Below are 25937 nucleotides of genomic sequence, written 5' to 3'. Positions count from 1 at the left end.
GTGTGTTACATATTAGAAGAAAATAAGGAATGGTTCATATTTCTGCCCAGTGACTCAAAAAAAAGGCCCCCGAAGCCAAACTTTCCTACCACCCCCTTCTTTGGATAATAATCTTACCTACATGGATGTAGGCAATGTGGGTCAGTAGCAGCTACTTAATCTACAGTGACTTACTGTTGCCTCTTGAGGAACAAGAATAATACTATTATACATACAGCGGTTTTGGGGCTGGAATCCCCCACCCCCTTTTTTTTCCCCTCTCTATGCTTTTGCAGTATGTTTGGGATGACACAAGAGGCAAGAAATCGTTATAGGAAAAAGCCACAATTTATGCCAGACCCTAATAGGCCTGTTGGAAAATCCCATGTCTAAAACACGGGTAATTGGTTGAGGAGTGGTGAAACTCGAGAGGGTTTGACATCACATGCAGTTAAGGAGATAAAGAAGTTTTGATATCTTGTTGGTCAAGTGAAGTATTCCCTGCTTGGAAGAAATCCAAGTGTTTTTGAGCGTATGTCTAAGTAATAGGTCAAGGGAAAACAAAAAAAACAACAAAAAAAAAAACGAGTGTGGCGTGACTCACGCCAGGAATCCTCCCGTTTCCCCACCAACCCAAACACACACACACACACCCTCTAATGGCCCCAATTGGCCGTTCCGCTGAGATTTGCAGCCCAAAAGGACCCAAAAAAAAAAAAAAAAAAAAAAGGCCGAGAGGGGCAGCTGCCTTACATAGCATGTGTCGGCCACTTGTATGACAGACTGGCTTACTTGTCTGTGTAAATGGAGACAGGCTTACCACTTTAGCTCATCTCAGCCCATCAGTAGCGCTAAGAAGATTCAGACACAGCTGAGGCTGCCAAGCATGCTGGTAAGCTTGAATGAGGCCTATTCAGTGTGCCAGTAAGGGGTTGTGGGTGCGTGCGTGCATGTGTGTGTGTGTGTGTGTGTGTGTACCTGCACATTCATGAGTCGTTTTGTCAGTGTGCTGTATTGATATACCCGGATTTGCACTGTGCATTCATTCCACTGTTTCTGTACTTGTTGTGCTGAATGGGGCTGTTTGTTGAGAATGTCAGGTTGCACAAAGAATAACGCTTCATCGCCGAGCGGCACATATGGCAACAGGTATCAAGACGGGAATTGTGATTTCTAGAATCAAAAAAGAGCGGATTGTTTTCTTTTTATCCGTCCTCTGTCGGAGCGATGAAGATTTCCGAGGGCTCCGTAGGTTTGTGGGGCGGTGAGATAACCACCAAAGCGACACGTAATTTTGTCTTTGTTTGCCCTTGAGGTCCCCTGCATTGTTTTCGGAGGTTTATTGTTTGACTGCGACCAGGGCGTCAATAGCGTGCCGTTCTTACCCGAGCTGCATGTAAGCTGATTAATTTAGAATTTGGCGGTCAGTGATAAGAGCAATAATGAAAACGCATGCAGGGAAACTCAGCTGCCTTACCTGTTTTTTTGTAAATCTCTATTAATTGCGTTGGCATTTCATTTGTGTGATATTCATGAACTCGGTACTGTTGCACCCCTCGAGCCAACCGGATAGATTGACAAACAACAGAAAACTACAGATTAATTAACCCAGCTGCTTTTGATAGAAACTTTAGATGAGACTGACGAACTGCTTTTTAACATTTAATTTACACCATCGGCTAATGCGCTCATGAATGTGCGCACCAGATGCGAGATTACTAATAACGTTTGCCTGCATGAATAAAGAATATATTTAAAAAAAAGCCCTATATGCTGCTTAATTTTTCTTTTTTTTTTCAAGGGTGTGACCACACATTACAAACTTGTGTGCCAGTCTGTCTGAGTCAGCGTCATTACCACTCCCCTGTCTGTCCCCACATGGTCCCTCAGGACTGCGTTCTAGAGACGCCCATCAGAGCGGAGCGGAGGAAAAGGAAGCTTACAGTGTAAACACGGAGCGCTTTGAATTTGTCGGGAAAGACAACATTGCGGGGGAGAAAAAAAAATAAAGAAGAGAAAATTCTCGAGAAAACTCAAATTTTGTTATAGGCGAGAATCAATCCGCAACCTGCATCACAACAATAACAATGTGAATATTACAAATCGAGACAGATTTTTGTGTATTATCGGGTTATCTGGAGTCAAATATATGTTAATACAAACATCCCGACGGGCGAGACTGTTGACATTGTACGCGGCGCTGGCGCTGCGTGATATCTCGGGGAAACTTGCCCCTTAGTTAAGAAGGTGTGTCAAACATTCGATGCCTGGGAATTGCGATTTCGCCGGAGTTGAGAGCGAACATTAGCATCCTGGCACGTGTAAAGAGCCATCTCTGGGCGCTCTGGCTGGTTTAATCCCATTGCCTCTCTGCCGCTGTGCCAGTTTATACGTGGGCATTTGTTTCTCCGAACCTGCAGTTTCCATTAGGAGATTATAGTTACGCCAGAGGTCCAGGTAGAGACTCCAGGGAGGTGCTGCTGTTCTCTCCTTTTGTACCCGCTGGAGATGGTGGGGAGGCTGGAGTGTGGCAGAATGCCTAGAGGAGGGGAGCAGACTGAGCCCAGCTGCTGGATCATTTACCCACCAAACTCTCCATTGTGACTTTTCCTCCCTTCGGCTTCCTACTTTTCATTATCATGCGTGTATGTGTGTTTGAGGAAAAATGTTCTTTTGGGTCCGCACTATCACACGAGCACAGACACACAGTATCTAACTTTTTTTTTTTGTGTGTGTTTGTGTTCTTTCTTTCTGTCAGGCAAACATAGACCCGTTGTTTCTGACAGGGGTGACCTTCCCTCCTGACTGTCCTGCTACCCCAGAGACACTTGTCAAGCTAACTGTGTATGATGCCAAGGACAAAGGCCAGGAATCAGTAAGTAAACGATTGTTTCGTTTGCGCTCGCATGTTTGTTTGTGTACGTGTACGAGGTGCACCACGCACCGTCATCTTCTGGTTGTGCAGCCCTCGGCTTATAACTTGACAGTGTATGAATATTGAAAACTGAGAATCCCACAATGTTATTTCATTTCCTACTGATCCCCAGTATGAGAAAACCTTGATATTATTTATATACACACATAGCACACTGCCGCAGTCGGTCAAAGACCTTTGCAGTGATTGGAAAAAAGAAAAGATTGCGATGGATTTGATGAACATCTGAGCGACGCAATGTCGGTGGCGTGCATTGTCGCTTTGAAGAAAACCAACCGGCACATCAGTTGAAATATAAAAAAAAGAAACCTGACATAGAATTTAGGATGGGGCGGGCCCTCTGATTCAGATATTTTAAACAGACTTTATAATACGCTCCGTATGCTTGATCGTAATCAAGTACCCTGCTCTACCCCGGCTGCCGAGACCTTCATTTGGCATAACTTACCATGAAACATTCATGAGCTTTACGTTGAGAAAGAATTTCGTTACACCGGTGTTTTTTCCGAACGCATCACATTTAGACCTCGTGATTTCGTGCTGGCTAGCAGCCAGCAGAGCACTCGGAAGGTTATTTTTATTCGGTACTTGGCAGTATTTTTTTCCCCCCGATTTTGGATGAGTAGATGTATTGTAGCGTGATTTGAAAAAATAGAAATAAAATCTACCTGCTTGGTGTTCGGCTGCAGAACAGTTATAAATATGTATTTATTTCAAGGATGCGATAGACTTGTCGGGCGACTCCTAATTAAAAAGTAAAGATTTCTGATATAGCATTTGTTTGTATTGTGGGATAGTTTTTATTATCTAGGAACGCATCGTTCCCACACTCCTCCTCAACAACAAATACATCTTTATACACACACAAACAGTCATACACACACACACACTCGGATGCCTTACTTTAATATTTGGGGCAGAATATATTTTTGTCCTGCAATTCTGATCCTCCTGAAGACAGCTCCTCTCCTCAGAGAATCACTGCTGACCCTGTGTCGTTTGGATTTTCAAGAAACTGCAAGTAGATTTAAACCCAGCATATTCCAGTTGCTGGAATATTTGTCAAACAAGCCTCTCCGTGGCGAAAATCCCCCGGTTTTCCCTTTTTTTTTTTTTTTTTTGATCCCGAAACCGTCATCCCTCATCGAGAAATTCAACACACGGTCATGTTTTGGAATAAACAGAAAATGTGTCTCGCATGAACAAAACTTGTATTTGAATGCGACGCATGACTCTTGATTTTGCACGTGTGTGCGTGTGTTTGTCTGTATTTGCCTCCGCTGAATTCAGCCTTGAAACGTAATCCCACGTGAAATTTGCTTGAAATGGGAACACAATGGTTTATTCTGAGGAGCGATTGAATATTCATGTTGAACAACAACCCTGTGAGCTCCTCACCAAATGCAAGCTCATCCTCTGCCGCCTTCCGGGGTAGCAAACCGCCTTTTTGTCAAGTTTCGCCACCGGAGCGGCGATGACCGCAGCCATCAGTAAATGCTTATCACATGGAGGCTCTAATAATATTTTTATCAGGGCAATTTTGTCAGGAGTTGCTCTCTAATAATAATGCACGGTTCAGGTAGTGGATAATAGATGTGATGCAGATGATCAATACGATTGAGTAACTGTGCTGTATGATTTATTAGACAGAGGTGGTCTAAACTCGAATCAGACCGTTTAAAACAGCACGATGATATGTAGAAAAAAAATCAAAAGCTCACAGGACCATATTTTGCTTCAAATACAGGCTGTTTTTTTAAGCATTCAAATATTTTATGATGCACGATATCAAAGGAACAGGTAGTCTTTCAGCTTCTTAAATGTGCAGGAACATATTATACTTTTAACCTTAGAGAGGATTTTGAACTATGCTCGTCTGTTTATTTATTAATGAATTAGACTGAACGGAAATATGAAATTTACATGAAGATCTGAATATCAGATATACAGATCTCACATTCTGTTCTGTGTTCAATCGCATCGAGTTTGTAATCTTTACCCACAGGATTCCAAAACCAGACATAGTTGTAAGAGAATATAACTCATCATGGTATTTACAAATAAGACAAAAGAAAGCCGATGCGATTTTTTGTTTTTTTTTCTCCATCTTTTTGCCCCCAAAAAGTGACGAAAATACGCAGCGTGAAATCAGACGCTCTGTATTTGAGATGGATATTGATTGGCTGTCAGCAATACTGTTCGCCAACTTTTGTTATGATCATTTTAGTCACGGTGGTGACCCTCTTTAGCGAGAGCAATTTTCAAAATGATATATTTATAGCTGTTACACTCAGTGTGGATGGCCTTTAGAAAAAAATACATGGGGTGTTCCAAGCAGTTGTGCTGAGGACAGAAAGGGGATCCAACAGTTTTGAAAAAAAAAAAAGTCATGCCAAAGTCGAATAACGGGAAAACAAGAAATTGCACAATTCAAAATACTCAAATTAAATGCATGGCTTCAGAAAATCTGACTTTAAATGAGTGAATCCTTCTCAACTCATGCTGGAAAAGTGGATCCGCATGCAGGATTTGCCAACAGCCACCACTCGTGCAGTGAAAATAACTCAGTCAGTGGATGGCGTTACACAAACCATACATTTTTTATAAGGGTCTTGAAAAATTAAGAACTGGCATTCTGTGAACCCTTTAAAGCATTTGCATTCTTTATGTACGTCTATTTTCATTTTTGTCCAAAATATTCCCCATGCACTTATTTCCTATTGATACAAGTGAGCGTTTATTGCTTTGCTCTGAAAGCCCACATAAGGTTGCAGTGATCATGGGGATTCATTAAAAAGGGAAACAGCGTAGGGAGAAGATACTCGCGTCCCTATAAAGGGTTTATTATAGTCAGTGCTATCAAAGTCTCATGCTTGTTTGAGTTTGCGCAACCCCTGAAACCCTTCACACAACTAAATTAATCTCATTCATTTTCAGCAAATTAAAAAGACTAAAAGCAAGTGACATGTTAATCTTAGTAATATTCTATATCAACACATCAACTTAGGCTGGATATTTACAAATGCAATGACCAGAAAAGTGAATTAAAAAAAAAAATGACTATAAATAAACATTAAAATAATAAAGTTGAATTTTCCTGGATGAACCTAAATGAGATACAGTGGGTCAAAAAGATATTTAGTCAACCAATTCAACAAGTTCTCGCACATAAAAAGATGAGCGAGGCCATTCATTTTCATCATCGGTACAAAATGAGAAAAAAGAAAAAAAATCCAGGTAATGACATCGTCTGATTTTAAACAAATTTATTTTCAAATTATGGTGGGAAAATAAAGTATTTGGTCAAAAACAAAAGTTCAACTCAATACTTTGTTATATACGCTTTGTTGGCAATCACAGAGGTCGTTTTCTGTAAGTCTTCACAAGGTTTTCGCACTCTGTTGCTGGTATTTTGGCCCCATTCCTCCGTGCAGATCTCTAGAGCAGTGATGTTTTGGGGGCTGTCGCTGGGCAACACACACTTTGAACTCCCTCCAAAGATTTTCTATGGGGTTGAGATCTGGGGTTTGAGCCACTCCTTCGTTGCCCGGGCGTTGTGTTTGGGATCATTGTCATGCTGAAACACCCAACCACGATTCATCTTCAGTGCCCTTGCTGATGGAAGATCAGCAAGAGCCCATTCAGTCTTTCTTTTACAGTCCTTCTGGTCCCTTTGTAGAAAAACAGTCCCAAATCATGATGTTCCCACCCCCATGCTTCTCAGCAGGTATGGTGTTATTTGGATGCAACTCAGCATTCGTTCTCTTCCAAACACAAGTTGAGTTTGTACCAAAAAGTTCTATTTCGGTTTCATCTGACCATAGGACATTCTCCTAATCCTCTTCTGGATCATCCAAATGCTCTCCAGCAAACTTCAGACGGGGCCGGACATGTACTGTCCTAAGCAGGGAGACACGTCTGGCACACCAGGATTGGAGTCCCAGGTGGCGCAGTGTGTTGCTAATGATAGCCTTTGTTACTTTGGTCCCAGCTCTCTGCAGGTCATTCAGGAGGTCCCCCCGTGTTGTTCTGGGATTTTTGCTCACTGTTGTTGTGATCATTTTGACCCAACGGGGTGAGCTCTTGCGTGGAGCCCCAGATTGAGGGAGATTATGTACGTCATCCATTTTCTAATAATTGCTCCCACAGTTGATTTCTCCTCAGCGAGCTGCTCACCTCTTACAGATACAGTCTTCCCAGCCTGGTGCGGGTCTGCAGTTTTGTCTCTGGTGTTCTTTGAGAGCTCTTCGGTCTTGGCCGTAGTGGAGTTTGGAGTGTGACTGTTTCAGGTTGCGGACAGGTGTCTTTTATTCTGATAACCTGTTCAAACAGGTGCCATTAATACAGGTAACATGTGGAGGACAGAGGAGCCTCTAAAGGAAGAAGTTACAGGTCTACGAGAGCCAGAAAACTTGCCTATTTCTAGGTTATACCAATTTTACTGAGGAATTTCCCAATTAATTCATTAAAAATCCTTCAATGTGATTTCCTGGATTGTGTACCGATGATGAAAATTAGGGGCCTCTTTTGTCTTTTTAAGTGATGGGAACTTGCACAATTGGCGGCTGACTAAATATATTTTTTCCCACTATAAGTATAGTTGTATCTTTCTTCATAGTGCACTCTCCATGGTGTTTTTCGGAATCGTTTTTTCTTCGCAGGATACACCATCAAGTGAAAGCTTCCTCATATGTAGTTATCTTTATCATTTTTACATTTTAGGAGACACTTGAACTTGAAAAAATAGGGCATGGCGGTACCTAGCTTACACATTGCACCACTTGACCCATTTAGTAGGACTCTTACACCACATTGATGTACAATAGATTTCTCTTTCCATTATAATGAAGTAGAACAACCGTGACAAAACGACGACCTCGGGCGACATTCACTGACTTTTTTGCAAGAAAATAGTAATGGAACGGGGATGAAGTGTAACCAGCTGGTCCGTTGATGCCTCTGAAATGCATTCTTCTAACTTTGGCGACACAGTTAAAATAACTTATACCATGAAAATGCTCCTGAGAATACTCGCGTTGTACAAACCTGGAATGAAATGCAATACGTGTTGCTAAAAACCCGATTCAGTTATTTAAGTTCTTTTCTGCCACAATCACAGGTGGCCTTATTTATGTTTTATCCATCTCATTGGAAGGGGTGAAACATATGGTCCCGTTTCCCCAAAGGGTTTCTCGACTGACACGCAAGACTTGAATAATTCATCCCCTTTTTTAAATGTGTATGTTGTGTCAACTAAAGCCCCCCCCCCCCCCCCCCGGCAGGGAGGAGAGGTTGCCGGCGTCGTCTCCCTGACACGCCGGCAGCTCTGTTCTTCCACACGGGCCCGGTCATTGATCAAGACAGTCGGGTCTCCATGGCAGCCGAGGGGCGTAGTGCGCAGTGCAGAACCAGCGCCGGCGTGGGCATAGGTGCTCTGCGGATGGGAAAAACACATAAAATGCAAAGGAGCATTTGCGGTTGTTGGTTGTTGGTTGGTTGTTTACTGTGAATAGAAAGGCGCACGGTAAGTTTGCGGTGATCGAACGGCGACGCTAACCTGCTCAACTGTGCGTCGGCGTTGTCAAAGAAACATCACGTTCAACAAAACGAAACGTCATTTTCATTGAACGTCACGTCGCTTTTGCTGTAACTTCAGTGAAAGGGAGTTGCTTCAGCTGTTTTTCCTCAAATCACCTTCAGTCTAGACTCGCGGCTGTCGAGCCGGGTGAGGCATCTTCCCTCTGATGCAACACTGGATTGTCTCTGTTTTTCTTTTTCCTTTTTTTTTTTTTTTTTAAGAGACTTATTTCTATTTTGAGTGTCCCAAAATGTTGAAACCAACATAATGGATCTAAATTTAAATCTCAATTCACTCCCTCATGATGAAACATTTTTCCTCCTTTTTCTTTTTTTCAAGTTTTTCAGATGCTTATGGTGGCCTTAAGCGATGATGCCGGATGTAACTGATGTTATGAAATGTTTCCCTCTGTCTTTCACGCGCCGTCTCTGACTCATACCCTTTTGAGTGATATTTCATTGTTTCCTGTCAGCGCGTTAAGAATATCGTTTCATCAAGGCGCGGGCTTTTTAGAATGATGAACTAGATGAGAACTTTTTGATCGTTACCTCAAAAACCCAAAAGGTCAAACTGTTCATTCTTGGTCTTAAAATACTCAAGGCCTTTTGTTTCTTTTGCTTCGTTTTTAAAGAAGCAGCGCTCTTTTACCACAGTTGGCTTTTCAGCCTTGCTTTGCAGGGCGCGCCATTCTTCTCCGTGTCTTATTAGAGAATTGAACTGACACAGAAACGGCCCTGAACACAAAACATCAACCCTCCCCCTCTTAAAAATGCACTTAAATCAGACGTTGATACTATTACGCATCGTTTTTTTTTTTTTCGTTGTTGCCAAATGATGATTTTTGCAACTTACAATAGATTACTGAGAAACCCAGAATATGTAACACAGTGTGCCTAAAGATAATAACAAAACAATGTAGATTGCTAATATTTATATCCTCTCAAGTATGTCAATATATCTGTTGATGAAGGGGGTTTTGGGGATGCAAATAAGTCGGGAAAATACAAGGGAGAAAACCGATGGAGCAAAGTTTATAGATGACTGTTCCAACATTCGTCGAGGTCCAGAAAATTTCATAGTATGATAATTTTCCTCCGCCTCGGGGTCCCATTTAGCCATTCCGGTCTGACAACAGCCGCATGGTTATGAATATTTGAGAGCCCGCGCTTGGCTGGAAAGCAACAACAAGGGAGGAAGAGAAGGTGCGAGGAGGATTATGACCAGGTTAGGTGTCTGTCAGATGTAAGCGATTCTCCCTTCAAGCCGGAGTTGTCAGCAGATGACAGGCAAGTCTTGGCACTGATGTCACACACCTGCAACTCTGCTCTGAAGGACTGGCAGGGTAACAGAATTTTCTCTCTTTGAGCACGCTATATCAAAAAATATTAAGTGTTGCTGTAAAAGGATGCATAATTCACCGTATTAATGTTATTTATAGCGATTTCAGTTCCTCGCGCGAAGATATTTCATTCTGTAACTCATTCGCCGCATCTTGTCTCGCCGATTAAACGGCGGTATATGGACACGGTAGCGCGGTAAAATGTTTAATTTAAATACAGTCTCCGCCCCTGTCGAATATAATGTGAATGATTCGTCTCTACAATGTGTGTTGAATTTCATCATGATCAGGACGAGCATTAGTCATTGTCCTTCCAAGGTGAGGCTTTCCCGAGATGATAAAGCAAGATGAATATCGAGCCTCGGTTTAGAAGCGCATAAAAGTGGCAAATATCATTATATCAGTGTGTGCTGGGCACAACACATTGGTGCTCTTTTAGTTCTCTGAAGAGGCTCTAACACCTTGCCAATGGCAGGCCTGCAGTGTGTTGTCAGTTCAAACCCATTGCTGTTTGTACGCTGTAAAAGGATGAGGCTTCTGCCTCCTGGAAGAGCTATTTGTCTAATTACTGTTTTCTGCTTGTGTCGATAAACAAACGATAACCGGGTCGATGAAAATAAAAAAAAAAAAAAAAGCTAAAGGTAAGGAAAGAAAAACCCAAACCTTACAATAAGTTCTCCTGTTCATTTTCATTGTAATTCATCGTACACACACGTTTGCAAACACCCTGAATCCAAATGTGCTCAGTATAAGCCATGTAATAGACTTGTAAATTCAATTTACAGAGACATAGCAAAAGTAGTGCTTTGACTTCCTGTGTGACTGGATGATTGCATTTTTTAATCCATTGTTGAGGGTTTTCTGAAGAAATCATAAATATGGAAGAAAAACAACAGCTCTCCATATATATATTGCGACAGCTTGTTACAGAACCGGAATTGTATGTCTGACGTATTTTGGCTAACAAGATATTTTTTATTACACATGCCACACAAACTATGCTGTACATTAACTGGCTGCTTGAATATATGTAAAACAAGCACATCTTGATTCCTTCTACTTCATGGATATAGAACAGGGGTGAGCAAACTACGGCCCACGGGCCACATCCGGCCCGTTGGTCTTTTTAATCCGGCCCGCCAAAGATCGGTACAGAATCCATGTTTTTATCAATGAATGTTGGAGCGGGAGATAAACAGGAGATTATTTCAGTTTTGTGGCTACTTAAGAACACTTGAGAATGACACAGATGGTTTTTGTGATTTAGCCTCTACTGTAGACAAACTGACACACATGAAAGAGGTGCGCGTGAAGCTACAAGGGAAAAAACAGTTTGTGCATGAAATGCAAGCCAACGTCACAGCCTTCAAAACCAAGCTGGTTTTATTTTCAAAGCAAATATCAGACGAGTCTGATATCTACAGTTTGCAAATGCATTTTTTATTTAGATGTATCATATCTTGAACTGACCCGGCCCGTCTGTCAAATTCTAAGAGTCAATGCGGCCTCTGAGCCAAAAAGTTTGCCCACCCCTGATATAGTAGGTCACAAATAGGCAACAGTCACAAAACAAACAAACATTAATGAATGAATGCATGAATAAATCATAGTGTTGTAGTGGTGTGCACTCCCACCCAATAGCGGTATGTCTCAAAAGGGCTTGTGAGTGAATACCGAATGGTTGGCTGGTGACCTTCTTTCCCAATGACAGCTGGAAAACTCCCCGAACAGATAGGTAGAGATAATGAATGGACGAATGCAAGAATAAATGAACTGAATTGAAACCACCAGCTCGTTCTGTTGTAAATCTTGTGACATAACTAACCGCGCCCCTCACTATTGTTTGTAATTCTTTCGGTCTTCCAAATGCATTTAAATGCTCAGAAAATAAGCAACAGTGCTAATGATGCGATATAATTCATAATCCTAAGCCCTCCAGATTCTCTCTTCAGCCTACCCGGTTTGGAAAGTATTTGACTGGCAGATAGTATCCACATCTCAAGAATCAATTTCAGCAGCCACCGTTCCATAGTGAATTCTTTCTCCAATTATGAACTGCTGAAGTATGGCGAATCCCTGCCCCAGTTAATCCTGTCTTGTCAATAATCATGATGTGGAAAAAGCGGTGACTTGACATATTTCTGGCATAGCCAGTTGCTCTTAGTTGGATGAGTGTCAGTGTAGTGGGAAATTTTCTGTAAGTGCATAAGTTAACAGCCGGGAGGGGGGACGGGGGGGCGGTTGAGGCACGTAGAATACGGCGGAGAGAACGACGGGAAAGACACACTGTTGCCCGGAAATCTATCTATCCCCGAGTGGTGCATACATACGTGGGTGTGCCATGAAGCCACTGAGACAGAGGGAATGCCAACAGCAACACAGTCGAGACTTGTCCCGGTTGCAAGACCGCAAATGTTGGCCTCCAGCATCCCTTGTCGGGATGCAAGACTGCATCGCCCCGCGGGTGCGTAGATGGTAGCGTCCGCCCGCTGATGAAGAAGCTCTCTTTCGCCGCAACCGTCATCCAGGATGCGAGGTCCGGGGAGGTCGTGGGGTGACTCCGCAAGCCGAGCAGGAATACGAGTAGCCGGATTACCATCGAGACCGCCGTAATGTCTCTCCAGCCCAATTTCATGACATCACGCTAGTTTAGCTCACAGTTCCATGGCAGGAAGGGCTAGAGGCTCGCCATGAGGGAAAGCAAGCAAAGCACTCGGATCTGGCCGGAGGGTGCGGCGAGGCGGGCTCAGGGCTGTTATGTTCCCCGTGGGAGTGGGATGCAAGAGCTCCATCGCTTCCTCCTTCATCAACAGCTCATCTGCTCTTTGGATGAGGAGGCAGAAAAAGGTAGCCTCTGGTTGCGGCTGAGGATTAAGTGTAAGATCTGTGGCCGGACCACAACCCGGGGCGATAGCAGGTTGATGACAGGAAGAGATCTTAGCCATCACCCCACCAGAAAGAGATTTTATGCACTTAGAGGAGCAACATCTATATGCCTGGTGGTCCTCGGCTGACGGTCCAAGTAGACCTGTGGAGGATTTTTCTATCTGATTCTCTTTAAAGGAGTACTTTAAGCACCGGTTTATTTTTTATAGGAAACCGACTTCCATTTATTATGAGGAGCTTAACCTGACGCACACCATAACTAATTCATGGTCTCCTGCTGAAACCTTACCTTAGCCAGAACGTCTGAGAATATTGTGTTGCCACTTTCAAACCGGCACGTACACCCACACACTCCCATAAGTCTGCGTGCGCTGACCCGCGCAGCTCACATTTATTTCCTCGAAATATCCAGCCAAAACACGAAACAGTAACGTAACCCCGCAAACGTAACCTCTACATTTGCCGTCAGTTTACGATTTCATGATTTGCATCGTTAGGACTCGGTTTTACACCCTAAAGGGGAGCTGAGTCCTCCGAGAATAACGAAATAAACAAACGTATGTCCTCTCAACATGAGAAATACCTGATAGGCACAAACAGAATGACACACACACACACTTTTACCAGAACCAATCTCAGAGATATCCAGGAAAGGTCCTGGAAGTGACAGCCCAGAAGCGATAACCTACAAGGAACAGCTCTCAGATAAGGACTCTGCCTTGTCCAAGTTGCCACTTTACTTCCCTCGCCGTTATTGTGGCAATGTCAGTCAATGTCACAAGTGCTGAAAAGTACAAGTTGTTCAAGTCTGCAATACTAAATTAATCACACCAGTGACCTCTGTCATGTTCTCACTACCTTGCTCACTCATCTTGCCAAGCAGAAAATTAAAGATAGTTTAATGGTACTATTACTTTGGCATCAAAGCTATAAAATGATTTTCCTCGATTTGTTACAGATTGTATTGTAGTCAATGCGTGCCGCGCTAATGGACTCATACATTCTTGTCCGATTAATGTTTTGGTAATTCAATGCATCAAAAGGTCGCAAAGATAATTATTTAACAAGGCCCATTGAGATTAAAAACCTTTTTTTTTTTTTTTCCCCCTTCACAGACGATAAATTAGATGCTTGTCCAGGATCACACGAGTGTCTCTTACTTGAAAAAAAACATACATGTATTCTGTCTTAAAGCATTTTTTTAATTCATTGTTGTCTTACCGATTCAGCGTTGTTTACTGTTGACACTTTAACACCCTTTCACACCTGAAAGGTGCCCAGTAAAGCCCAAACTTGCCAAAGGCCACCACCGAGCCTGAAAATACAGGTTTATATTTCTCCGGTTTCTTCTCGCAGCCCAAAAACATGCAGCAGGTCGGCAAGAAACCCGTGAATGAAAGAGTGACTATTCGTATGTCCCGTCATCGACGCCGTCTCTCACCCAATAACTTCTGGGATGGGCTCCGGCAACCTTTAGCGCAGGATAAGCGGTATTTCACTGAATGAATAAATGTAGGTTGTCGAAATATTTAAAATTAATACGTAGATAAAAAGGGATTGAAACAATTAGTAACAGTTGTAGCCCCATGACGGCCGACGGACGTTCTGCACGTCAAGATAGCTCGGTTGAAAAGTCGTGACGGCGACGTGTCGAAGGAAACACTTGCAGTAACAGGGATTTGAATGTGCTGCTTTCACATTATATGTGCATTAAAAAAGTGCTGATTTATGTTAATTTAATTCCATACTTCACCGAGGCAGGTAACAAAGAGACCGTTTGATGGATTATGCAATTACACATTTTCGAACTTCCAACCGCTTCTTCATATGCGAGACGTGCCTTTCTTTTTATCTTCCACATACCCATCAGGCATCATAGAGCCCCCCCCCCCCAAATCCTTCCGCTTAAGTCTTTAATTTCACCATAATAGTTTCAATTGTTCTTGTTAATTATTAACCCGATTACTGAAACTCTGGTTTTATTTTTAACACGGACGCCATTAGTGTTGAAAAATGGCCTCGGTGCTTCGCGTTTTATGACCAGCAACAGTTTGCAAAAGTGTACGTGGCTGTTATTATAAAGAATAGTTTTTAATTAGAGGCAACCGAAAGGGGAAAAGTTTGTGTTCCGTTAATATGAAAATTGATGGAGCTTCTGGTTCTGCAGGTACAAAGTCCTTAAATATTTTCCTTTCTCTAATCAGTCATTCATTATCTACAAGTGGCGCTGCTGGTGTCTATCCCAGCTTTCATTGGCTGAGGTTCACCCTGGATCAATCACGGGGCCACATATGGAGACACACAGCTGTTCTTAGTCATCCTTACCGGGGCGATTTAAGGTCTCCAACGAACCTACCGCATGTTTTTGGACTGCGGCTGGGAACCGGAGAACTCGGAAAAAAACCCACGCAGACCCAGGGAGAACATGAAAATTCCACCTTGTCTTAATCGAACTTTCTCCTCGCGAGGCAGAAGCGCGAACCACCCCTCCGTCACCTCGCGCCTTTATTTAATCTATCTTTTTTTTTTTTTTAAGTAGTTATTACAAACTGACAGGTAGAGATTCGAGATGCATGGAAATTGTACTGGTTTACTGACATTTATTTAACATCTTTAGACAAGCTCGGGAAACAATAGAAAAGAAAACAGACCTTTGGCAATACGCTGATCATATATCAGAGTATAAACTCCATGGCAGACCTCCCATACTGGAATAGGATTTGCCTTTCATTAGACAGATATATTTGATGTGGTAATGAATTAAAGTGGTTCTTCGGGATCAGCTTCACCATATTGAAAGCTTTGCTCTCCCTGCCTTGTCTTATTAAAACAAAAATCCCGTTAACTTTAACACTCTCATAAAAGTGTCCCGGTCGGACAGATGACGATCGAGGGTAAATTGTTGATCTCGGACGAACAGAAAGCGCTCTTATGCGCGCTTATCGAAAATTGAGCACTCCGTCTATTGTTGTTCGAGCCGTGCAACATACACCGTGTCAGCAGAGTAACGTCGTAGAAATCATATCGGGCTTTCACAGTTGCACCGAAATTTGTTCTTGCGATAATGATAGCAGTGTCCTTAGCCGACAGCGCCTCAAAATATTACCTCATTTTCTCGCCGTGCATTCCCGACTATGTCGACATGCTCGGTAAAATCACTCCAGAGGCTCTTCCCGTATCCTCAATTCCATCCTCCTTGTCATTCTTCTCCCCCCGTGCTGCCTTTGACCCGGAACTCCATCTCGACCTGCCATCAGGAAAACATCTCGATCCCTTAAATGCGTCTGCCGCGGCGAGATGGTTGTCTGGAAGAGCCATATGTTGGGATGCACATGCGTGCAACACCTGTTTTGTTGGTTTTTTTTTAGCACTCGGGCCGTAAAGTGGTTTAATACGGATGGTATACGCCGCTATGTTACAGAATCAAAACATAAATAGATAAATAAATAAAATTAAAGTGTGCCCAGCTCAGCTGAATTTTAATGTCTTGAAGCACAAACAGGTCCTGATGGAGTAGAGATGCCAAACCACAGACAATGAGATCCGCTTGTTTTATAGCCTCACTGAAATTCAACCGATAACTGCCAATAAATAAAAACACAATATCTGTGAGATTCAAAATAGGAGGGAATAACATATGAGGTGACGGTGAATCATCAAGATCATACATCGAGGAGTAGAAATAGTGTCCTCAAAGCAGCTGCAGACACGTAGAAAGCGGAGATCCAAGTGTTTGTACACAACAGCGGAAAACCCACGGGGGCTTCAGAACCGACGGACCTGACCGGCATCTTTAATCCACCCCATAATATCTCCGGGAGCAGAGCTCGTGTCCCTCTGTTATTGTGAGTTGTTTAATCGTGGAGAGGATCAAACTTTCGGTGTCATCCGTCACTCTCGGAAAACTTTGATGACACTCTACATGATGGAGTTCTGTCAATGATAAGAGTGGATATTTATCCGCAGTGATCGTGACACACAGTCAAAATACGTGATATTATTCATGAAAGGGTCCTTGACTAATTCAGTATGACTATTTGATTTAAAAGATAGAAACACACGTGTTGAAAGTACATCTGCTCATCTGAATTTGCGCTGTCCCGTCCTTCTGTTCATCATTCCACTTAATAAAATGTTCAATGAAAATAAATAAATGGAAAAATTAATGTGTGAATAAATGGAAAGAATAATGACAAAAAAAATATCTATCAATGTTTATGCATTTTCAACAATTAATTCGATTGTTCTAACAAGACGGTAACCAGATGATGCAAGTGTTACCACGTATGATGCACGGATGTCGTATTTTACGGAATACCTGTTACTGCAGGTCCCTTTCCCGCCGCCTCCGTTTACATGGAAAAGAGGAGGAAAGGAGACCAGATGTTGCAAGCCAGAAAATGTAGAGATGGAATTGTGCCAAGGACCGTTATTCAGAATTAAGTGGGTTTTATTACGAAGATGTATGTAGCCGTTTATCAGAGTATTTGTTGTTCCTATGCCATGTTACTCTAAGAAGAAAAACAAATCACTTTTAATGCCTGAGTATACTTTTAGTTCATCTGTAAGGAGGACACAAAGTGCACACATGCACACAGATGTGAGCACTAAAACGCGTATCAAAACCTTTGAAGTGTATGCACTTACGAAAATTGGGATGGACAAAAATGTGAGCATTTATTGTGAAACTAATCCAGTATTGCGATATGATCTGTACATCGCTCATGGGTAAAATACAACTATATGACACACATAAATAAATGTTATGTGTGTTTGTGTTTTACATTTTCTCAAAGTCACTTAATGCAAACGGTTACATTTTGTATCGTCCGCACATTGTCTGCGATCTAAAGCATGTTCTATTTGCATGAATCTGACAAGGATTGGAAAGTTAAAATTCCAACTGCAGCGCCCTCCTCGATGGGATTTGTCTTTAACAATTTCATAATGCATTATTCATGTGGGAATTTAATCAAATATATTCTCCACCAATCAATCCGACCCATACCTCTGCTAACCCTCCCTCACCTCTCTACCCATCATATCAACAATTGTTAGTGTCACCAGCAATAGCAGATTATCAGCCAAATGAATTACTGGGTCACAGGTGAATTAGACGCCTGGCTGACTGTAAGCTTTTTTCTCCCGGAAAAGTAGCTTAGTGTAAAGTGTTTTTTTTTTTTTTTTTTTGAGAGGGTAGGGGGGGAGTACTTGAGAAAAATCCCTCTTTGCCTGGCTTCCTGTGGGTTTCTGCAGTGTAATGGTTTCCTTTGATAGAGACACTGGTGGAAAGTGCTGATGCTTGTTCCCTGTATGTTTGTGTGTGTGTTTTAAGTGTTTGTATGTGTGCATGCATGCATGTGCGTGCGTGTATGTGTGTGTGTGTGTGCTACAATAGCTATTTTCCATGGCTAACTGGGCCACTGATGAGCTCACTAGACAGTCAAGCTCTGCTGGCCCTGTACTGGAGGATAATTAGGCGGAGGAATCGCTTTTTAATAACCGTTCCAAATAGTTTCACCAAACAGAGTTTAAACATATTACAAAAGATGTGGTTACATTTTATCGCCATAAATTTCAAAGCCACACTCATAAAACACTAGCCTTTATTTAAAAAAAAGTAAAAAAATGAATTCAACATCGATAAAAAAAGTGCAAAATCAAGTTGTAACACGTTTTTTTTTGGAGGCGTCAAGCCTGGGTTAATTATCAATCTAACGGAGTTTACTGAAATCCATATGTACTTGGAAACTGACTATTTGATGATTCTTTGCGAACATCAAGTCACACTGCAACTTATGAGTAATTCTGTTTGCTACAAAAACATTTATAAGTAGGTTAATCGGTTTGGCATTTAATGCATTTACAAATGAGACTTAAAGGCTGGTTTGACCTTCGCATTTACACAGCTCTCTGTTTTCTTTCCAAACAGAAAAATCAAAGGCAAGCAATAAAAAACTGACATATAAAGTAGAAACTTGAAAATACGGGGAGCGCGCCGGTGCCGGGGCGAGCCCTTCCTCGTCTGAGCGACGACAAGGTCCCTGGTTTGATTCTAACAGAGGGCCGTCTGTGTGGAGTTTGCATATTCTCCCCGTGTCTGCATGGGTTTCCCCCGAACATTCCCAAAACACGCAGGAGGTTCATTGTGTGAATAAGGGAGTGAACGGTCTCTATATGTGGCCCTGTGATCATCTGGCGACTGGTCCGGCGACAGCTGGGATCGGCTCCAGCACCCCCTACGACCCTGTGTGCAGGATAAGCAGCATGTGCGATGAATGAAGGAATGAATGGGTGCGGCTGTGGTTCGCTTCATCGAGTGGGCGTCACTCCAATAGGAAGGTTGTCGGTTTTGATCCCCCTGCTCCGCCCGTCTGCATGCCAAAGTGTCCTTGGGGGAAAATACCGAACCCCCCCGGTTTCTCCCAATAGTCTGCTTAGCGTCTTGCATGGCGGCTCTGCCGCCATTAGTCTGTGTGAATTGGTGAATGGGAAATCCAGTGTAAAGCGTTTTGAAACCCCATGGTGATGAAAGCGCTGAATAAGATGAGACCATTTGCCCTTGAAACCTTCATCAAAAAGAAAATCAACCCTTTGAAGCAATACTGCATATGCATACTTTTTATAATTAATAATTGCCGTGTGGTATCTCTTTAACATCCCATATTTCTAAATTAGTGGTTCATTGCGGTAAAAGTAAATGCATGTTTGCATTGTCCACTTGTCAATAATAATCACAGTTTAACCATCGGATACAACTGCAGAACAAATAGGTCATTTTATGTAGTAATGTTAAATAAATGAATAATTTCTTTACAGCTGATTCCAAATATGTATATTCTTTCTGATGAATGCAAAGTACAAATCATTGTAAAGGTGAAATACAATTTATTCATTTTTTTATAATTATTATCATAATGCACTATTGTAATTATATAATAGCTATTCTTAATTAATTGATTAATTCAGGTTTTTTATATAGAGTGTTGAATGTGTGTGAGTGACATAGGGATACCACATTATGCATTTGCTTTGCATTTTAAAATCCTCTTGTGGAAAAAAAAGGGATAATCCCCAATGTAAGCAATGTCAGAAGCTTGTTTCATTCCAAAATGGGATGCCATTAAAAACCCCGGTGGTTAGTTGAGGTTCCCGCAGTTCAGTGCGTTTCTATGATTGAGTTATTGCATTCGCTGTTTCCGTCGGTGGAGCTGAACGTGCTAACACGACTGTAACCGAGGCTTTCTGTCTGAGATTTTCCAAAGATGACAGTGACACATTGCTTTTCTCCTCCTACCCTCACTCTCAGAGAGGATAGTTTAAGTAGGAAGCATTTAACATTTAAAATAGGCCTCTGTCGGGATGTATAAACACATTTGTTTTGATCTCATTTGATCTCTTTTTTTTTTTTTTTTTTTTGCAGAATCATATCTGATATCTCACAGAAAGTGTTTTAAAATCTATTCATCAGCTGTCTCACAGCCAGTGAAGACAAATACTGCCCTTGCACAAACAGTACATTCATACCAGTCGACATTTTCCTTGTTGTTGTCGCATATTACTTTGCGACTCATTCAACTGGTGTTGCAAAAGAAATATGGCTCGTGTGAACTCTTTTTCGTTTCCGAAGGTAAAGTGCTATGAGCTGTCTAAAATTGCAACTCCTATTTGGACAAAGCTTTATGTTCTCCGGGAGGGGGAAGTACATTTAACAAAAATTTCCATGCCGCCTCCTGCAGCAAAGTAACAGACACGCGTGCATTACGGCTGGACATGAAAGGGGCAGGTTTTTCTTATGTAATTCGGTTACCTCCAACACCGCGCTTGCACAAATCATATTACGGGTAACTCATAGTAACATGCGTAGCATACTTTACTTAATACACTCTAAGTGAGCGCATCCTGTATATCATCCCTGTCTCTTGCCATTTGTCAAAATCTATCGTATTTATCCACAGGGAATATAAAATGAAATAATTTCCCATGACAAAATGCATTTTTGTAAATGTCCACCAAATTGCTTTTATTCCTCTTATTGGAATTAAAAAAAAGAAAACTGACTAAAAAAAAAAAAAAAAAAAAATCCCCCCGTGTTTTTTTTTTCCCCCCCATATCCCTGGGCGGCGCTCAGTGTGTGCTGACATGTGTTCCGCCAGACAGCCGCGCACCTTAGATTTGACTGAAGAGCGAAGTCACAGAGGAGCCGAGTCTCTAGATCTTACGGGGCATCAATCCCTGTCTGTCTGCCTGCCTGGGCCGTTAACCAGCTCTGAGCTGCACCATTGATCTACGTAATTGTCTCTCACTCTTCAAACGGGAGCTGAGAGTTGGTTTGATCTGAGCTGTTTACTTTCACAGCCCCTATAGCCCCACTTTCTGAAGAAGAGAGCTATAAACCACTTCAGGCATGAGCAAGCATATTATAGTACTATTACCTTGTGCTTATGCGCGCGTGCATGTGTCTGTGTACCTGCGGCCGTGCAGCCCCGAGGGTTAGCCGGCAGCTTTGTATTGTTACGTAACTGCAAAAAAAAATTTTTAAACTGAAATTATACATAATCTGCGGGTGTGCGATAGGACCTGGAATTTGGACACCTAAGGCACGCCGCCGCTCAGCTGAGCGCTTTATTTCCCCGCTTAATTTCACTTGGGCTGTTTGTCGTAGATTTTCCCCTGACAGACGCCTGACGTCGCCAAGATAACAGCGATAATGATGAACGCTGTTCAAATAAGCAGCGCATTTCATGGATCATAAACCGATGAAATGGGTCCTTCCTCCGATCGTTGCGAAACGTCTTTTCGGTGCCGCAGTTGTAACCGTCACTCAAACGGAGTTGCGAGTAACCGCTCAACACTTCCCGTGTTTGGTTAATCTGATTGCAGTTTTTCAAACGCTCAATAGCGGTGTTAGTTTTATTTCCCCTTTTGTATAACAACCCCAGTCTTGAATAATAAATGCATATATATTAATTTCGGTGACTGTATGGACTAAATATAGAAAGAAGCCACCGGGCTTACTTCGGGCAGATCGAGCCACAGATTCAAGTCAAAGGCTTTTATTATTTCAGCATTTGTACAAGTTAAAATATACATACATTAGAGGAAAGGCTGGTTCTCTCTAGCAACTCTTCTTCCTCTGTGATTGGCTGAAAAGAGACTCTTTATTATCTATTTCCATACAAGTTCACAAGCCAACTCCAAAGCAACCAAATAGTCAAGAAATCATCTAATTTAGGTTCATTGCAAGTTGAGATAGCCTGACTGACAGTTTTCCATCTCTCTCTTGGATCAGTCCAAGGTTTCTGCCGGTAAAAGCCAGTTTTTTCCTCGTCGCTGGCGTCAAGTGCTTGCATATAGGGGGAATGTTGAGTTTCATTTTGAAAAAAGCAGCCAAGACCTGCTCTACATGAAACGTCAGTCTGACTTGACTTGACCTGTTGCTACCAATCCCAGGAGTAATATAACCTTTCTACAATGTAAACAATCTTTGCTGAGCTCTTGAGTCCCCAAAACCTTAGCTTTACCAATTGTGTATGAATTTTGTTGTGATAACTTCCTTGTAAAGTCTCCGAGAATTCTCTTTTTTTTCTGTTTTTGCCTATAAATTAGTCTGAAGACATGCTGAAGTGTCAGTTTATTTAACTGGTGGACAATGCAAACGTCAAAAGTTTAAAATGATTTTCATATTAAGTCTTTTTCCAATTACTGCAAATGTGAAGTTACTGGACTCGAGCCATTTTCAGTGTATTTTCTAAGTTTCCTTTGACTGATCGGCGACCGGTTCAGGGTTTGCTCCGCCTCTCGTCCGGTGACAGTTGGCATCGGCTCCGGCTCGCCTCAGCCCAAAGGATTTTAAGTTAGATCGTAAAAGGAGGGACTCATCTCCTCTCTGTGATACTAGTCCCTGTTTTTTACCTGAACATATTACCTGATACTGCATAGACTTGCGTTATTGGCCGACGCCGATCCCTTATTTCCTGGCCGGTCTCAGAATCGCAATCGTACGTTTTCGATATAAAACGAGCCGCATCCGCCGATGGAGTCCGACGACATTCGACGAAACACTGTGACGTTCCCCTTAATTTGAATAAAGCGTCAAGTCAATGGAGGGGATTTGAACAAGACTATATAGTCTTTGGACCTGCTGCCAAGTCATGTTTACAGACTGTGAGTGAAGGGAGCCTTGATTTTTATTACCTAGTCTGCAGTGGGTTAGCTGTTAAAGTTTATGGAGCAAAACAGAGATTGTGAGGAGAGGCTTTAGGACTGATTTTTTTTTTTTTCTTTCCTTTTTATCCTTTTTTTTTTTTTTTCCCCAGCCCTACCCGGGGGGATCATGTGGGAGTCCGACTATCTATTTACTGTTAACAAAGAACATCCCTATCCATCTAGGACCACTGTGGAGTGCTTTCGACTTGAAAAAAACTCCCCCGTCCGATAGTCGAACGCGCATCAAGTAAACCGGATTACCTGCAAGGACAAATATGGAGGAAGAGAGATGTGAGGAACTATTACAGCAGAAGGAAGGGCCGCTCATTAGGGGGCAGGCATTGACAAGTAAAAGAATGTGCGTTTGTGTAAGCAGGTATGAGCGGTTGGTATTTTTGCTTTCTGTTCTCCTGCTGTGACAGACAATCCCGGGTCCACAGGAGCCTTAATCTCTCTTGTGGAAAAAGAGGGATATTAACTTGCTTGCTGCTCTGTGTTTAATCTGCTCTTACTGTAACTGCAGGAGAAGGAGTTTCCTCTGGTAAAAAAAGAAAAAAATTGACTGTCAGACCAGCTTTCAGTGAGTATTTGCCTTTTACACAGTAAATGTCAGCCTATTTAAGAGGTGTCTTAGTGTCTCTGACTTGTGAAAATTTTCCATTGCTTTTTAGTTTCTTTGTATTTGTACATAATGCAAGACTGAATGCTTTTACAATCAAATATTTTTAATCTTATTGCAGGTAACGCCCACACACACACACACACACACACACACACACTCATGTAAGCACAGTAGTTTCTTTCAAAGGATTGGACTTTGAACTTTCCCACAATAATCTGTGCCTGCGTGTTGGCGCTTTACAGTCAAGAGAAAATAAAAACATGAGAATCCAGTTCATATGTAGACCTTATATTGTTTGCAGCATCATCATAATGGTTATAGATGGGAACCCTGATTGTGTTTTATTATTGTTTTAGCCCGCGTTATTTATACAGCTGAATTCCTCAATCGCCTGTGTAATTAACTACGACATGCTGATAGTGCTTACATGACTGCACGTTTGTAGCGAGAGCTGCCGCTTTAATGGCATCCAGATATCAAATATCGATTCGGTTTTTACTCTTAGATCTTAACAACGGCGCACAGTCACGTATTCCTTGTTCTCGTTCCGAACGGCCCACCTCACAATTTAGGGTAAAGCCCTCTTCTATTTTCACGGTAATCTTCTCTTGTCGGACTCAGTAGCCAGATAAGAATTATCAGTGTATAATGTGAGACATGGAAAGCTATGCCAATTAAGAGCCCACTTACATGATTTTACACTCAATAATCTTGTTTAAGTTGAAAAAGATTAAAGATTTGCTTCCCTTTTAAGAAGAAGAAAAAAAAAAAAACCTACCCGGAGGGCATTCATCCTTACCCTTTCGGTGTCATGTTTCTACTTTTAACCGTACAGTCTGATCTGTTGGTGCATTTGTTTTTGTTTCCAAACGCATATCGGACTAAGTACTACTAAAAATGAATTTGGTGCATTTTGTAAAGTATTACAGCGAGATGGATGTCTTGGACGGCTTACACTAAGCGCATGAGAAACATTACATGAAGCACAAAATACCTGGAGATTGTGAGTGGATGCTTTCTGATCCATTAAAAATCTCCTTGCTTATTATACATAATGGCGCTCTCCATCATGGGGAGAACTTTTACTTTTACAGTTAAGGCCATTTCGGATTTTGTCTCCAGTGGCACTACACTACTCCATAAGGAAAAAAAAAGAAAACTGTTAGCTCAAGTCTGACTGCATCTCCTTTGCAGACGTTTCTCGGTCTCACTTCTCCGGGACAGATCAAAAGCGGGAGAACGGGGCCGAGGTACAGATCCATGAGGAGGATAAGTCCGAGAAGAATGCGAGGACATTTTGAGCGAAATAAGACTGAGGGCATCGGCATGCCGGAGGAGCCCGAGAAAAAAAAAAAGAAAACTGACTGCTTTTGTCTGTGCTTGTCTGAACTTCGGGTCGGGGACGCTTGTTGCTATCAGCTGCGAAACATCAACGCAGCGGCCTCAACTTCCACAGCGATGTATGCAGGGCGCCGAATAATATAGAAGATGATCATCTTTAACCAGCCGTGCACAGCGATTGAAACGCCGTGGATCACGGTGCACGGAGGCTTTTTCCTTTGGTATCAGTGCTGTAAGTAGCTCCACCCCCCCCACCCCCCCCCCCCCCCCCCCCCCCCCCCAAATACTGAATGTTATACGAATCCCTTCAAGTGTCAGGGTGCTTTTAAGGAACTCTGTGTTTGAGCGCTTTTAAAATATGTCAAACATTTTGCACTTCAAAGACGGGCATTAGGAACTTTCCATTTTCCAGCACGCCTTCATTCACATTATGAGAAAAGCTTTGATCAAGGATTTCTCATGCACATTGTTATTTAAGATGCACTGTTTCTGTAAGGCTTCAAACAAATTCCTATTGTGTTTGTGGAAATTTGGAGTGGGAGTATCGCCCAAAAAAAAAAAAAAAAAACCTTGCACAAAAACACATCGGTAGTCTCTCAAGTCAAATAGTAAAAAATGGTAAAAATGGATCTGGCACCGGCAGACACAAATTCCGTTGCGTAGTCGGTGCGAGCGGTCGGATCGTGGATTGAGAAGCGTTTCGGGGCGCCTTTTGGCAGGTTTTAGCTCGTGTACTGCCACTTGGCACTCGGGTCATCAATCCTCACGGCAATAGAAGAAACAAGAACAGTTATATCCAGTGTTTCTACCCACACGCCTCTAATTCGACACCCCCAGCTCCCATATTAAGAAATATTAGGGACTCTTCATCACCATAACCCGCAGTGCTTGATGTATGTTTTAGTGTATGTCTTAGGTGTAGCTTAGTCGCGTATGTAGCGCAATGTCTGTGCAAAAAAAAAGCCTCATTGTGTCCGCTTGTGTATCTGCTCAGGGCGATAAGGGCCGGGACGGAGCGCGTCCTTTGTTACGCCGGAATTTACCATTC

General features: G+C 42.3%; 1 protein-coding gene across 4 annotated transcripts in view; it reads left to right on the top strand.

Annotated features, from left to right (window-relative positions):
* inpp4b (inositol polyphosphate-4-phosphatase type II B) overlaps positions 1 to 25937 on the top strand; it is a 164383-nt gene that overhangs the window by 30458 nt on the left and 107988 nt on the right. For 2 of the 4 annotated variants that reach the window (XM_086157338.1, XM_086157337.1), the window contains exon 4: positions 2738 to 2854. In XM_086157338.1, the coding sequence (XP_086013464.1) occupies positions 2738 to 2854 (117 nt within the window). Of the gene's footprint in view, positions 1 to 672; positions 872 to 2737; positions 2855 to 23412; positions 23507 to 25937 lie in introns of those variants that run through there. The other 2 variants (XM_086157339.1, XM_086157341.1) reach the window with 2 other exon arrangements.

The sequence above is a fragment of the Fistularia commersonii genome, chromosome 12 (assembly GCF_037954325.1).
Source record: "Fistularia commersonii isolate RoL2024-O1a breed Wild chromosome 12, RoL_Fcom_v1.0, whole genome shotgun sequence".
Taxonomy (NCBI): Eukaryota; Metazoa; Chordata; class Actinopteri; order Syngnathiformes; family Fistulariidae; genus Fistularia; species Fistularia commersonii.
The sequence above is the reverse complement of the archived record's forward strand: the minus strand, read 5'-3'. Positions and strand labels throughout refer to the sequence as shown.